Source organism: Dendropsophus ebraccatus, chromosome 5 (genome assembly GCF_027789765.1).
Source record: "Dendropsophus ebraccatus isolate aDenEbr1 chromosome 5, aDenEbr1.pat, whole genome shotgun sequence".
Classification (NCBI taxonomy): domain Eukaryota; kingdom Metazoa; phylum Chordata; class Amphibia; order Anura; family Hylidae; genus Dendropsophus; species Dendropsophus ebraccatus.
Window position 1 is genome coordinate 129,028,186 of NC_091458.1, and position 14,149 is coordinate 129,042,334.

The 14,149-nt window shown below is 43.2% G+C and overlaps 1 protein-coding gene across 5 annotated transcripts in view; it reads left to right on the forward strand.

Annotated features, from left to right (window-relative positions):
• SCML2 (Scm polycomb group protein like 2) overlaps positions 1-12,917 on the forward strand; it is a 70,912-nt gene extending 57,995 nt beyond the window's left edge. For all 5 annotated transcript variants that reach the window (XM_069971234.1, XM_069971236.1, XM_069971238.1 and 2 more), the window contains 7 exons: positions 2,830-2,953; positions 4,001-4,204; positions 4,509-4,691; positions 5,555-5,662; positions 6,571-6,855; positions 8,044-8,204; positions 9,244-12,917. In XM_069971234.1, the coding sequence (XP_069827335.1) occupies positions 2,830-2,953; positions 4,001-4,204; positions 4,509-4,691; positions 5,555-5,662; positions 6,571-6,855; positions 8,044-8,204; positions 9,244-9,369 (1,191 nt within the window). In that variant the 3' untranslated portion in view covers positions 9,370-12,917. The remainder of the gene's footprint in view (positions 1-2,829; positions 2,954-4,000; positions 4,205-4,508; positions 4,692-5,554; positions 5,663-6,570; positions 6,856-8,043; positions 8,205-9,243) is intronic.
• Positions 12,918-14,149: the final 1,232 nt, after the last annotated feature.

Below are 14,149 nucleotides of genomic sequence, written 5' to 3' on the forward strand. Positions count from 1 at the left end.
TTTCTTATTTTAAGTGTTGTATTGCCCCCCAAAAGTTATACAAATTACCAATATACATATATTATATGTATACCAATAACTACTGCATCAAGACTTTACTTCCTAGATAACATGGTGATGTCACGACCCGACTCCCAGAGCTGTGCGGCTGTGGCTGCTGGAAGAGGATGATGGCAGGGGGACACTGAGGGACACAGGGCACTGGAGGGACACTGAGCATCCCCCTGCCATCATCCTCTCCAGCAGCCACAGCCCGCACAGCTCTGGGAGTTGGGTCGTGACATCACCATGTTATCCAGGAAGTGACATCACCATGTTATCCAGGAAGTGAAGCCTTGATGCAGTAGTAAGTGCAGGGAAAAAAGCACTGTATGTGCATTTCCCGTAATAAATGTATATTGGTGATTTGTATAACTTTTGGGGAGCAATACAATCCTTTAATAACATTTTTCGCTGGACTTCTCCTTTAAGGGATGAGTTTATTGTTGTACTTGTTTTGAGATGGTGTGTTTGATGTCCTAGGCATCTTGTACAGGAATATTCCATGGCGGTGAATACCATGCTGTTTTCCTAGAGCAGTGCTTCCCAACCTTTTCCACCTCGGGGCACCCCTTGGAAAAAAAAAATTAACTCAGGGCACCCCTACTAAATAATGTTCTACAAAATAAGAAAACCGTCATACAGTGACTCACAGGTGACGTCTTCTTTGATCTGAAGCGTCACTTTTCCTCTCCATCCAGTCCAGTCCTCCATGATGATTCTTTCCAGATACGTTTCATCTCTTCAGAACCTGCGAGACAAACAATTTAGGCTCCGCACATTTCTAGCAACTTCCTTTCCTTTCTCCCTCCTGTCGGCTCCCAAAGTAACTGCGCTGTTTGGTGTTATTTGCAGTAAAGCGACTAGGAATGTGGGATGCCCCCTGTATGTAGGATCCCCTGCTGTGCCCCCATGAGCTAATAATGCCCCCAGAGGTGCCCCCATGAACTAATAATGCCCCCAGAGGTGCCCCATGAACTAATAATGCCCCCAGAGGTGTCCTCATGATCTAATAATGCCCCCAGAGGTGCCCCCATATACTAATAATGCCCCCAGAGGTGCCCCCATGAACTAATAATGCCCCCAGAGGTGCCCCATGAACTAATAATGCCCCCAGAGGTGTCCTCATGAGCTAATAATGCCCCCAGAGGTGCCCCCATATACTAATAATGCCCCCAGAGGTGCCCCCATGAACTAATAATGCCCCCAGAGGTGCCCCCATGAGCTAATAATGCCCCCAGAGGTGCCCCCATGAGCTAATAATGCCCCCAGAGGTGCCCCCATGAGCTAATAATGCCCCCAGAGGTGCCCCCATGAGCTAATAATGCCCCCAGAGGTGCCCCCTATGAGCTAATGGTGCCCCCATATACTAATAATGCCCCCAGAGGTGCCTCCATATACTAATAATGCCCCCAGAGGTGCCCCCATGAGCTAATAATGCCCCCAGAGGTGCCCCCATATACTAATAATGCCCCCAGAGGTGCCCCCATATACTAATAATGCCCCCAGAGGTGCCTCCATATACTAATAATGCCCCCAGAGGTGCCCCCATGAGCTAATAATGCCCCCATGAGCTAATAATGCCCCCAGAGGTGCCCCCATGAGCTAATAATGCCCCTAGAGGTGCCCCCATGAACTAATAATGCCCCCAGAGGTGCCCCCATGAACTAATAATGCCCCCAGAGGTGCCCCCTATGAACTAAAAATGCCCCCCGAGGTGCCCCCATATACTAATAATGTCCCCTGCTCTGCCCCTAAAAAAAACAAAACATCCTACTCACCTAATCCGCGCTGTGGCTGCAGGCAGAAGCTCTCCTCCTCCTCTTCTGGCTCCATCTTGCGAGCCGCAGGGACGGGACCTCCGGCAGGCGTGATGACGTCACATCATCACGCCTGCCGGAGAGGTCACGTCCTGGCCTCCCATAGGCTGCTGGCATGAAGTGCCGGCAGCCTATGGGAGTGAATTTAGGAGCAGGACGCTGACACTTCCTGCTCCTACATTATGCTCACTTTAATGTTCCGCCCGCTCACTGTGCGGGCGGAACATCAAAGTGATCTGTGCATCCCGAGAAGCTGCGTGGCCGCAGCTTCTCGGGGTGCTTAAAGTGACAGCGCACATTTCCCACCGGGATCCCGCAGCACCCCTAGCGGGTTCTCAAGGCACACCAGTGAGCTGCGGCACCCCGGTTGGGAAACGCTGTCCTAGAGGATACAATGACCTGTACACATTGCAATTCAGATATAGTTTCAGACTGGCTGACAGGTCCACTTTAAGACCATCTGGAGAGGAGATTGACTTTTTAGTGTATTGATTACTAGAGAGTGTTGATGATCATCAATACAGGAATTCTATAGAACAGTCAGCAAGACTTCTAGAAACAGCTGGATAGAAAGGACCAGACTCATCCCCTAAACAATTGAATTTGAGGGCAGTGATCAGTATCTTTATACGAATGGTGTGGGTCTATTTAACCTTTCCTGCAGCCGACTGTTCCTCAGTTAGTGATGTTGGCAAGCATATACTTGAGGAAACGTTATCCAGACATGCACCCTCTTAGTAAGCAGTCATTTCTTAGTACGCTCTTGTTAGCCCCTCAGGCAAAAGACGCCAACACTTTCTATTGTTAATCCTCTAGTTTCCCTGTGCCAAGGGCTGAATAATAGCTTTGGTTATACTCAGTTCTTCCAGACACTGTTGTTTTTTGTTTGTGTATAAGGTTTCACCTTCATTTATTGTACAACTATAACTAAGTCATAAATGTGGTAAACGTTTTGTTTCCATCATTACAGAAAGAGATCCTGCCTTTACATTCAGCCCTCCCACCCTCTAACTCTGATGGAGACCTCAATAAATCTCAGATGATAAAAGATGGCGTTGGCATCACAAATTCTTCCATGACTGTGATTTCTACAGGTAACACCTTTTGGCGGCGATTGTCTAGAAAAATCAGCCTGTTTGTTACACTGTGCATTTATACTTGAGAATTTACAACCTATATCTGCAGTCCTGTTCACCCAGCGGTCCAGCACAGCTGCCATGTAGCGTGTAGGTGCCAGATGAGAAAACATTGCATGCAGCATCTCTGGTAAAGTGCACTGGATGGCAGCTATGCTGGATGGCCCTCAGGTCTGGGACTGTATCCCATTTTAGCACAACAGATGGAATGTCTGGTGCAAAAGATCCAGCTTGTTGTATCTGGCGTCTCCATCTCAGACAGCTTAGGAATGCTGGATATATGTGAACACAGCCTTAGACTGCATTAACACGTCCTGAGAAATTGTCCGTGATCGCGGATCTGCGACCACAGACAATTTAAGGAAACATTCAAGTGAATGTAACCATTCACACGATCCTTGCCGCGTCCCCCACAGCGAAAAAAATTGAACATGTCCTAGTATGGATCCCCCACCACCCAGCAGCAGAGATGACAGAAGCGCAGAAAACAACTACTCCGCTACTCCCAAGGTAAGTAGTTGTCTTCTCCGCGCCTGTCATCTCTGCTGGCGGGGGGGGGGGGGGGGGGGGAGCTGGCCTTTGGAGGATCTGTGCGCGGCACAGATCGTGTGTGTGAAAATAAGACCGTATTCTCTCTCTATTGTATAGAACACAGCAGCCTTATCCTGACATAGGTTATTAATAGAGATGAGCGAACCTCGATCATGCTCAAGTGGATCCGAACTTTCGGCATTTGATTAGCGGTGGCTGCTGAACTTGGATAAAGCCCTAAGGCTATGTGGAAAACATGGATATAGTCATTGGCTGTATCCATGTTTTCCAGACAACCTTAGAGCTTTATTCAACTTCAGCAGCCCCAGCTAATCAAATACCGAACGTTCAGGTTTGGATCGACTCGAACCCGGTTCGCTCATCTCTAGTTATTAACTAGTAAAGTGACTGCATGGTTTTAGTCTGATGCATACATATTATAATAAAATACTTTTTTTAAATTTATATATTTAGTGTGTGTTTACGTGAACAAACATGGTAACTGCGGTCCTCATCTGGATAAGAAGAAAGTACTACAGCTACCAGACCATTTTGGGCCAGGTCCGGTGAACATAGTGCTGCAGCTGGCAGTGCAAGCTTGTGTGGACTGTGCACACCACTGCAAAGTAGTGTTTGGCTTCCTGAAGGCAGGTCATCACGGAGGAGAAGTTATAACAGGTATGTGCTACTCATCCCATACAACATAATACAGAAGGCATGTTGTCTTTCTGTTATAATTCTGTACCTGCACCGATATTTGTTCTCCATCATATTACCATTCCTATATCTGGAGACTTTAAAAGGACAGTCTATTGAATGAATATTCTGTAAGTAGTAGAAAAGTGTGCAGTCATACATTGTTTTTGGCTGCACACACTAATATATTCTGATAGCAGTGGAAAATTATTGACTCTTCTGCTTTTAAGTCTTCAGAGCTAGCCAGGATTGGTCTTGATGATCACGTTGCTATTTATTTCCACAGCTTCTTTCGATGGAGAAGTACACTCGGTTCATCTGCCGTCGGTCAACAGTGCGTCGTTTGTATTGCGCTTTTTAGAGAAACTCTGCCACAGCCTGCAGTGCGATAATCTGTTCAGTAGCCAGCCGTTCAGCCCGTACATGGGGGGAGCACAGAGCCCAGCAGACTACGACAGAAGCAAAGCGTGTAAGAATCGTATATTCATTTTTGCTTATGAAAAGAAGCCGCCATTATTTCTGTTATCTAATTCACTGACCATTTGTGTGTTTCCGTTTTCACCGTATCTGGAAGGGAGTATACCTATTTACCAGTGTAGAATTTTTGCTATAGAACAGGGATGGGGAACCTTCGGCCCTCCAACTGTTGCAAAACTACAATTCCCATCATGCCTGGACAGCCAAAGCTAATGGGAATTGTAGTTTAGCAACAGCTGGAGGGCCAAAGGTTCCACATTCCTGCTACACAAGATCAAAGAGAACATGGAGAAAAATATTAAGTGTTATGATAAGTGCTCCAGCATTTACACAACATCCCACCATCCTCCGTGTAATACTGGCAGTCTATGGAAGGGCTCGCGCTCCTCCTCTCATTCTTCAGCGTGGAGAGAGGAGGCGCGCGAGCCTCCCATAGACTCCCAGTATGACACGGAGGCTGGCGGGATTCCGCGCCAGAGAATGACTTCCGGCTATTCATTTCCTCCAGTAACTACCATTTAGCTACAGAATGAACTGGCATTCCCTCACCTGTCTCCTCACCGGCTCTTTCTTGTAGCAAGTGTAAAGTAGAAAAAAAATTCTTGGTGCTAAAAATCTTCATATTGATTTTTCATTAGAAACTTTCACCAATGATCTTGTATTTATAAGAGTATTAGCATCCCTCTCTCCATTCTGGTAGTTTTATCCATTTCCTGACATGAGATGTATAGGTATGTCAAGCTCAGCCCACTTGATACACCGTAGGTGTGACATCTAAGCTGTCAGATGTTAGAAATGCTTACATCACTTTATGGCTTAGTGTCTCTTCATTATTATCTTTACTCCTTTTTAAAGCAAAAGAAGAAATGTTAGAAAGGAACAAGAGAATTCACCAGGAGTCCCCATCGTATACAGCTCCGCTTTCTCCAAAGTTACCAAGGACAGAAGCACACCCATCAGAAGGTAGCATCTCATCGTCATTGTGTAATTCTTGTGTGGGTCACAACAGGAAAATCTCAAGTCTTCCCATACTTATCAGTTGCTGTATGTCCTGCATGAAAAGTTTTCTTTCCAGTCTGACACAGGGCTCTTTGCTGCCACCTCTGTCCAAGACAGGAACTGTCCAGAGAAGTAGCAAATCTCCATAGAAAACCTCTCCTGCTCTGGACAGTTCCTGCTTTGGAAAGAGGTGGCAGCAGAGAGCACTGTGTCAGACTGAAAAGAAAACATTTCCTGCAGGACATACAGCAGCTGATAAGTACTGAAAGACTTGAGATTTTTAAATAGAAGTAAACAAATCTATATAACCTGCTAAAACCAGTGGATTTAAAAGAAAAAGATTTTCACTGGAGTACCCCTTTAAGGTTCATTTAGTCCTAGCCATCCACTGCAGAACATGCACATGAACAATTTGTGTAGTCATAGGGTTAGATGTTGGCATATAATGCACAACCAGACACCTGGGAGCAAAGGAGCAGTTTTATAACCCCTTCCATCTTATTTATCACATACTTAGTGCTAAACAAGGGATAAGCAATGGATCATCATTGATTTTAGAGGGTTCCCTGCGATTCTGCTTTTTTCCTGTTGGGCTGATACAGAGGTTCTCCCATCAGTAACAGCTGAAGGCAGGTGCTAAACAAGTTGTCCAAACCAGCCAACCCTTATAATCATTTGCTATACACTTTAAGATCACTAGGTCGACGATTGTCCAATTCCATAGCTATCCCATTTTCCCAATGATGAAACTACTAGAGACGCATTCAAATATATATCTGAGAAATTCAGCTAGCATTTCTTGAATACATTTATTTGCTTGGTTTAGTATTGTATGTGGTACATTAGTTCTGGTTATGCCTTTCTTCCTCCAGCTGAAACCTTGCCACTGCAAGAGAACGAAACTGCGAAAGATCACAGATATTCTGAAGAATCCATGGATTCGGCACTCAATGCTGTCAGTCCACCCAGCTCTTCTCCCCACAACACAGCCGAGTACCGCTCAGCAGGCAACACGCCTACATTTTACAGGGCTTCTCTCCAGCCTATGACTCCTACCTCAAACACCACTCCTTTAGTACGTAGATCATCCTCAAGCTCAGCAGGAAACAGCTGCTACTATGAAACTGGCAGAAACCGGATGCATCGGAGGATTGAAGGTAAACATAGCAAAAGCCATGCATTGCTGTATATGTGACAGCACATGCCGCTGTTGTCATCTTGCCATTTAATATCCGTTTGTAATACTTATATGTCTGATTTAGGAAGTATACTGCCTTTTAGTAGTATAGGAGAAACTATATATTCGTCATGTCTCAAATTTAATTTTTGTTTATTACTCATTATGCAGCTAGTCAGACAATATATTTGATTTAGCCTATTTAGATTTTCTTTTCTATCTGAAAATTCCTGGAATCCTTTCCTTTAGGTGGGTCATGTGATCTTGTGGTGACCCCCTGGTTAATACTGATGTTTATGTACTCTCAATGGGGGTCACCATCTCTGCCAGAGTTTCCTATATTATCAAGCTGCCGGGACAGCTCCACACAAGCTCTTCACATGGGGGAGGACATAAACTCCAATTAGATTTACTGACAAAAATTTTTCAAAAATTTCTTTAGCATAAAAACATTATTAAAATAATAAATCATGTTCTAATGACACATTCCCTTTTAAGATGGTGACTGTTTAGTGGGAGGTCACATGACACAGGAGCGCTTCTTTAAGACTGCAATGGCAGCTTATTTCAAACGTCTGTACAGTCTCCCTCTATCATGTGTGTGGGGACAGGCGGTTGTTGCTTGCCTTTATCTGACCACCAACTCTAGTTTGTAGCATCAGGGAGGAAAAGGATCAGTAGGTCAGGGGAACACAGGGACTTTATTAGGTAAGTATTTTGTTTTAATTGTTATTAATGGTCATAAATCTTCTTTTTAATTATTTATAGAGCAGCGAGACAAGAATTTGGAATTGATAGTCCTTTTATTATTCTGTTTCCAGGGCATAAAAGTGTCCTTTGTTTTGTACCATCTTACTTCTAAACCTAGCTGCAGCACAGATTAGAGAGGCATTGTGTTAATGGAGTGAAAACCACAGGTTTCGTGAAGATGTTCTCTCTTCCTGTCTGCATGATGCTTTAGTGATTACCAGTAGCTGTGGGATAGGAACGGAAGACACACACATCATTCTGGGAAGGGTAATAAAAGTTGGATATTAAGGTCATACGTAAATGTGCATCTTGTAGCTCGGACCTATTCATATATTTTAACAGAAGCTTTATATTTTACTTATTGCATAGGGGTTATAAGAAATGTAAATGTAATATAAATATCTTTTCTTTTTAACAGCAAGTTCCACCACAGGACCAGACCTCAACTCCTCTGAGCGTGAATCCTCAAGAACACAAAGTAAAGATCCAGCCTCCTGGTCTGTGGATGATGTCATACACTTTGTAAAGGAAGCAGATCCCCAAACATTGGCACCACATGCCGAACTGTTCCGGAAACATGTAAGAGAACTATTTGTGTTAAAAAAAAAAGTGTAAAATCCAATGAAATGTTGCAATGTAATTGCTGCTGAAGCAGTTTATCATCTTCTCAGTTAGCAGTTTATTATCTGTACACTGGAAGCGCCGGGCCCACCCCTAGTGCATAGAACGGCCCGATTAGCATATCAGAAACTGGCGCAGACAGACAGAATTAGGAGGGGGTTTAAAAAATGGACCGCGCTATGGGGATGTATACACTGGCGGCCGACAAGGTAGTATGAAAAATAAAAATTCCATAATCAAACTGCTACATTGGCTTTAAATATGAATACAATTTGTACAAAGGTTTAATCTGTTCAACAAGGTAAAACCATAATACGAGTGAAGGATGCCAAACTATTTTTTCATGCTATGGCTGTTATTCCCCGGTAGCCTTCAACCTAGATTATATCCATTGATGAAATAAAGGCACAACATTGCCTCACTCCCCTGACGTTTTTCCCACTGTATTTTAAGAGTTTATAAAATAATAATAATCAAAGAGAAAACGGGCTAGGCAATTATTAACACTGGCCACATGTAACCTATATGATTCACAGCAGCCAAGATAATCAGACACTCTTTCAGACTCCGTGTCCAGTAAGGACTCTCATGTGTCAAGGTTTTATCTACGGACCTAATTTCGGCTTTGTACAATTTTAATACTTATCACTTTGCTGACTTTGTCCGTAGATATGGACAGAACTCCAACCAACATTGTATTAATAAAGGTAAACCCTGGTGGGTGCCGTGAGCCTGCTCCGCTGGTCACTAGCCTTGAATAAGGATTACCTATAAATCCCACACACTTGTTTGATCGTCTTTCTGCCTGGCTGGAGATGATGGGGCCGCTTAGCATATAGTGCATGAGTGATGACGCTTTGGCCATCCCAAATCATCTCATAAATCCCTCAGTGACAGCGACAGACCGGTGTATGATTATTTATGTGCTGTACTAAAGATCTAATCGTTTTTATGTGACAGTAAATTAATTCTGTACACTTTGTTCTTCTCCCCTCAGGAAATTGATGGACCGGCGTTTTTGTTACTTCGGAGTGATATGATAATGAAATATATGGGACTGAAGCTCGGCCCAGCCCTGAAACTCTGTTATCATATCGAAAGACTCAAACAAGGGAAGTATTAGGAGCACGGGCACGAGCGAAACTATTGGATTTACCTCAGAGCTGACTTTACCTTATTGATTGCTATGGCGCGGGAGCTTGCAGCGGCTATAATATACCTCCTCTGTAATATAATGCAGACACTTCATATGTAAAGTATTTTTCTGGAAGCTTCAGTATTCCTTTGTTGTTTATCACTACTGCGGTGCTTGTGATGGCAAACAAGTAACAAATCCATGCAAAATTATTTACCAACCATTTTTCTTTCCTCATTTTAACCAAAAGGTTTAGTGCCAAAGGCATTATGGAAAGGTGACGCCGATAGAGTAACATTTTCAGTTTCCCTATACCAAAACATTGTGATCTTCTCTTTCATTGTTTTATAATGGTTCTGCAATCCAAGACAAGAACCACATTAGTGTCCTAGTGATGCATGGGTACAGAATCACAGCCTGGTCATGTGAGTAATCTTACATGTTCTTACAATTGTATTTATTGCCAGTGACAGTTTCATGTAACTTGCTCTCCTGTCAGCGGTCCATAGCTGTCCTTGTGACGAAACTTTTCTTTCCATTCCTTATAACTGGCTGTAGCTGATGCGTTTGATATAAACCCAATTGGTATAATGCTTTTTTTTTATGACTGAGGCGCTGCAGACCAAGGAGAATAATCAGAAGACTTCATAATTTGCCATATGAAAGGACTGTCAGCTGATGACTGTTACCGCCATGTTATGATTCCTTAAGAACAAACACAGAGGATTGTATGAGGTGCAGAGCCTATCTGTAGTTATCCAGTGGATACACCACAGTGATCTGTGCATTTAGTAAGCATTCCAAGCAGCTAGCCTTACCACCTTCATTTTTTTCTTTTAATGGGGTACTCTGGTCCTCCACCACTTCCGAGACTGACTCATCTTGGCAGTGACAGTCTGCTCAGCTCATCACTGACTGAGGTGGGACAAGGCCGCAGCCAAAGATTGGCTGAGCAGGCTGTCACTGATAAGTTTGGCTCAGAAGTGGTGGCAGGAGTGTTTAGTGGGGAACCCAGAAATGCTACAGGAGGACCCCAGGGGAGCACCGCAAGTAACAATAGGCTCTTTATTATAAGAGCAGCAATATATATATATATAAAAGGTCTGACTTCCCCCTTTTGTATTGCCAAAACACAATGAATCAGTATGCCAAGAAAGGAAAGGTGGGGGCAAAAGTGCAACCGTTTAAAGGGAATCTGTCAGCTGTAATATATGTTCCAAACTGCTGACACTGTTAGATAGCTGTTAGGGCAAGGAGACACAAGGTACCTTTCACTCTGGAATCACAGACAGATGTATGAGAGGCACCAGGTGTCTTCCTGATCTAATAGCTATCTAACAGTAGTTTGGAACATGAATTGCAGCTAACCTATTCCCCTTATTGTTTTTCAGTATTAGGGCCAGTTCACACAGTAAAATCAGTGGAATTCCGCGACATGTCAATTCACTGAGTAGAGAGCTGCGGAGGCGCATGAGCCGTCCCATTGAAACAGACGGCTGGCAGGATTTCGCCACAGAATTCCGCTGATTTTATTCCGTGTGAACTGGGCTTTAAAGGGGTTGTCCCAAAATCCACATTACCAGTGCATAGGATAACTGAGGTCACAATCGTAAGAACCATTAAAACAGAGAGCCAGTACTGCTCCATTCAAAGTCTATGGGACTGATGAAGATGACTGATGAAGAGCAGTGTGTATAGGGGATAAGGGTTGATTGTGGGACAAGCCCTTTAACCTGTTAGTGTTGTACAGGTATACTTTATATACAAGTGTAATATGTAATAGTAAGTACAGTCACAGCTGAAGGTTGATCTTCTTGTCCATGTGATCTACATCATTTAGGGCAGAGTTAAGGGTCCTGCTAGTTGGTAGTCCTTTGGGCTTATTCCTGACAAGTAAAGCAGTGCATTTGGTTCTCATTGAAAATAACTTGGATAAAAATATTCTAGTGATGTCCTTCCAGAAAGTCATTGGAAGTACCGCAGTGTTACCAGTTGTGCGCTGTGCCTTTATTTTACATCTCTCAGTATTCGAGTAACGTTACTACAGAGTATCCTTGTCTGTGATTTATGCAGATTTTTGTTTGCTATGTCAGAAATGACCTTTTCAGATTCTCTACAGCTTCTCTGTCTTATCAGGTTCATAGCCGACAATCTGTGTTGTAGGCAGAATACTGGAGGCTATAAACTGCCGGGCTATTTGTGGAGGAGTTTAACAAGCCTTGCACTATAGCAAATCGTGTACGCTGAGAAAGTTATTCCACTAGCTACACACTAGGCCAGGGATGGGGAACCCCCAGCCCTCAAGCCATTGCAGAACTACAATTCCCATCATGCCAAAGGATGTCCAGGCATGATGAGAATTGTAGTTTTGCAACAGCTGGAGGGCTGAAGGTTCCCATCTCTGTACTAGGCAGTTGCTGCACTTTGCTAATATTATAAGTGTAAAGAAACTACTACAATACAAACCAGATGACATCCCCTGTTCTTTCATAACTATTAGCTGTAGTAAAATGCAGCCAAATTCTGCAGGCTGCTCATCCTATTCCACTGCTCAAAGAACAGGCACAAACGTTATATAAAATATTCTCTAATGCCTGGAGATGTCATCGATGGAGGTGACATTGGAACATTGTGTGGATCTGCATCAGTGTTCACTTTCTGGCACATGACTTTTTCTTGTTCCACTTCAGACCTAGTGCACACTTAGAAATTTCTGCAGGGATGTTACAGAGTTTGATCCAAATTCTTCCTGAAGAATGGACATATCAGTTCTTGAGATTTAATCTACTAATAGACATCCGTAAAAGTCAATGGGAGATTGTAATTCTGCAACAGAATCCACTTTGAGCTTTAAAGTGAATGTTTTATCAGGTATATCGCTTTAAGATTTTTACATTAATAGGCTGGCGTGGGGATGCCAAGGTCGTGATCCTTTTTTTGAACCGTGGCCCAGTTTCCGCGCATGGTGCCAGTGTATCACGAAATACCGGTCTGGTTTGAAGCACTGGAGGTGGGCCGGCCTGCCCCCAGTATGATGAAACCCCCTTCCCTTCTGTGATGCGGTCCATTAGAATCAATGGAGCCTCATCTTAGAGGGGGTGGTCGGGCCTGTCTGCAATGCTTCAGGTCGGGCTGGTGCCTGGGAATAGACTGTCGCCATGCATGGGAACTGGGCCGTGGTTAAAAAAAAAAAAGGACCTCTGCATCCCTGTGTCAGCTTATTGATTTAAAAATCTTAAAATGATTTACCTGATGGAACATTCTCTTTAATTCTGCTAAATTTTCTATGTCAGTTCACTTAATGTCCAAATAACCTTAAAACTGCATAGTGTAGTAGTTATTTTCATTTATAAGGTGCTATCCAGGATGGGGGGGGGCAGCAAAACCCCTGTCCCCAGGTTGTGTGTAGTATTAAAATTCAGCTCTATTCACTTCAATGGAACTGGGCTACAAAGCCCCCATCCAAATTGTGGACAAGTGGTGGTACAGTATTTCTGGAAGAAGGCAGCCATGTTTCTGTAAGCCAGGATAACCCCTTTAAAGGGGTTATCCAGCGCTACAAAAACATGGCCACTTTTCCCCCTACTGTTGTCTCCAGTTCAGGTGCAGTTTGCAATTAAGCTCCATTTACTTCAATGGAACTGAGTTTCAAAACCCCACCCAATCTGGAGACAACAGTAGGGGGAAAGTGGCCATGTTTTTGTAGCGCTGGATAACCCCTTTAAGCTATCCTCCATACATCTCAGAAGTTATATCTGCTTAATTACAATTATTTAATGTGAAAAATCGGTATATGACTTGATCTCTTACAATCCAGCACCATCGTCCTCTCACATTGATTATTATTCAGTTTACAATGTACATATTGTCCGCGTATTGTAACGTTTGCCTAGTGTTATGTCGTATGATGTTTTCCTTCCTCCATGTTATGTTTATGGGGCTGCTGAAAACGTATTTCTTCATCCAAACCATTTGCCCTCTGGGTAGTTCTAGTGTAAGGACCATAGCAATAATGTGTACAGTCCACATACCCCAGACATACAGTACATGTTGATGCGTTCAGCTTAATGTTCCATTCCTGGCCAACTTTCCCTGTTCTATGCAATACGCTAAGGTGTCCAGTGTGTATACAAGATGTATATTGTGTATATTGTACTTTCTGTTCTTACGCACAGTGGCCAATTTTTCATCTCTGTTCAGCCATATAGCTAGTAATCGGCTATATGTACAAGAGAATGCCGTCTCGCCATCTATCTCTGAGCACCGTGGGCTTTGTGTTGCTGCCAACAATTTTATAGATCAGGGATAAGAATGTGCGCTGCATTTCAGCAGAACAATGAATGTATGTAATAGTGCAGCTAGGGACAGGACTATTTCTTACAGGAATCCGCAGTGTTAACATGACTTTTTATTAAATTTCGTACTGCCTTTTGTATATGTACATACAAATCATATAATGTATATGTAAAAAGAAAGTTAACGTGTATTTTCTACAGCAGCCTATGAGGGAAGGCTTACTTCAGTTATTTCTCAGGTTCCAGGAGATGTGTATTGTAATGTTCTTTTACTCTATAAAGCACCATTGTCCATATGTTTTTTTTGTTATTATCATGCATTTTAATTTAAAGTCAAGTTTTATTCAGCATAAGAATTTATTTTTCTCGTTGCATTCCTGTTTTTGTTTAGTATGAGGGCACTTTTAGGCAGTATTTTTGCTCTGTATTTTGGTCCTCATATTGCAGCCAGAACCAGGAGTGGATTGAAAACA